This window comes from Humulus lupulus, chromosome X (assembly GCF_963169125.1).
Source record: "Humulus lupulus chromosome X, drHumLupu1.1, whole genome shotgun sequence".
Lineage (NCBI taxonomy): Eukaryota > Viridiplantae > Streptophyta > Magnoliopsida > Rosales > Cannabaceae > Humulus > Humulus lupulus.
The window spans coordinates 250,616,655-250,617,881 of NC_084802.1; the positions used below are offsets into that span (position 1 = coordinate 250,616,655).

At 34.3% G+C, this 1,227-nt stretch overlaps 1 protein-coding gene across 1 annotated transcript; it reads right to left on the reverse strand.

The window, feature by feature from the left end:
* Window positions 1-268: 268 nt before the first annotated feature.
* Window positions 269-962, reverse strand: LOC133803817 (autophagy-related protein 8C-like). Its single transcript, XM_062241950.1, has one exon. It carries the CDS (start codon window positions 817-819, stop codon window positions 460-462), a length of 360 nt encoding a protein of 119 aa, XP_062097934.1. The 5' UTR covers window positions 820-962; the 3' UTR covers window positions 269-459.
* Window positions 963-1,227: the final 265 nt, after the last annotated feature.

The window sequence follows — 1,227 nt, forward strand, 5'->3', positions numbered from 1 at the left end:
ACATCTCAATCTACCAAACGGAAGAGAGTGGGCTAACAAATTTCTCAATAAAAATATTATAATTATAATAATAACAATATGTATATACCACCATTTATAAACTTAGAAAAACAATATCTAGACTCTACTAGTAAATATTATATCTAGACTTTATCAATATAGCTAATTAACGAGAATAATATTCTAAATACAGTCTCTATCCTAACTCAGTAAAAAGCATGAAATAAGGAGTTCATTTAAGTATAACACCAAAGACACCACCTTAAGTGAGTATAAGTATTGAAAACTTTTTTTTGAAATCTAGACACAACTGTTATTAACAGTTGAGAACCATAAGAAACACAATCCCCACAGCAAGGTGAAAATAAACATGAGCTAAAACAGATAATATGTACATTTTTTCATCTTGCTTTTTCGAGTCCTTATTTACACATTTCAAATTTTCCATATTGATTTCCCTCAGAACAATCCAAATGTGTTCTCCCCACTATAAGTCATGTAAAGAAAACCATCTTCATCCTTGTTTTCCTCATAAATAGCAGACATCATGGCAGCAATAGGTGGGAAAATGTTTTTTACAAATATAAATATGGCCTTCTCAGCACTGAGCTTTATTCTCTTTCGAACCACATAAACAAACTGCCCAACAGTCAGGTCAGCCAGAACCAAATACTTCTTCTTGTCAATGTTTGGTATGTCACTTCTCTCTGCCTTCTTGACAATAACCGGAATTCTGTCTGGATATTTTTCCCTGATATGAGCAGCTTCAGCCTGCCTTCTCTCAAGGTGGTGCTCCAGCTTGAAGGAACTTTTGGCCATGGCGAAATTAAATTTTCTCTCTTACTGGAACTCTCCCGTTCCCAATTCAGAATTCTAGCAGTGACACTAAAACAGAGAATCTAGGGATTGAGAGGATGAAATGAGAGAGAAACAGTCTCGCTCTCGCAGTAGCAGCTTTTCGAGTATATTTGTCTATATAAGTATTGAAAACTTAACCATTAATAAAGAAACTTAAAGCCCAATCGATAGAGAGGACTCCTCAAAATTTATCAAATATTTCATATCTCAACTTAAAAGTCACATGTCTAAGGAAAAGAACTAAGTAAAACAAAGAAAATTGGGTTTCCTGCTTGGGCCACTAAGTTCTCGGATTAAACAGTTAGACTTAGTGCTGGGAAAAATGACAGCTTTAGTTTAACTCTAAATATGATTCTTGCTGCAGTGGTT

Coding starts and splice junctions, on each gene's coding strand:
- LOC133803817 (XM_062241950.1), bottom strand. CDS start 819: ATGGCCAAAAGTTCCTTCAAGCTGGAGCACCACCTTGAGAGAAGGCAG.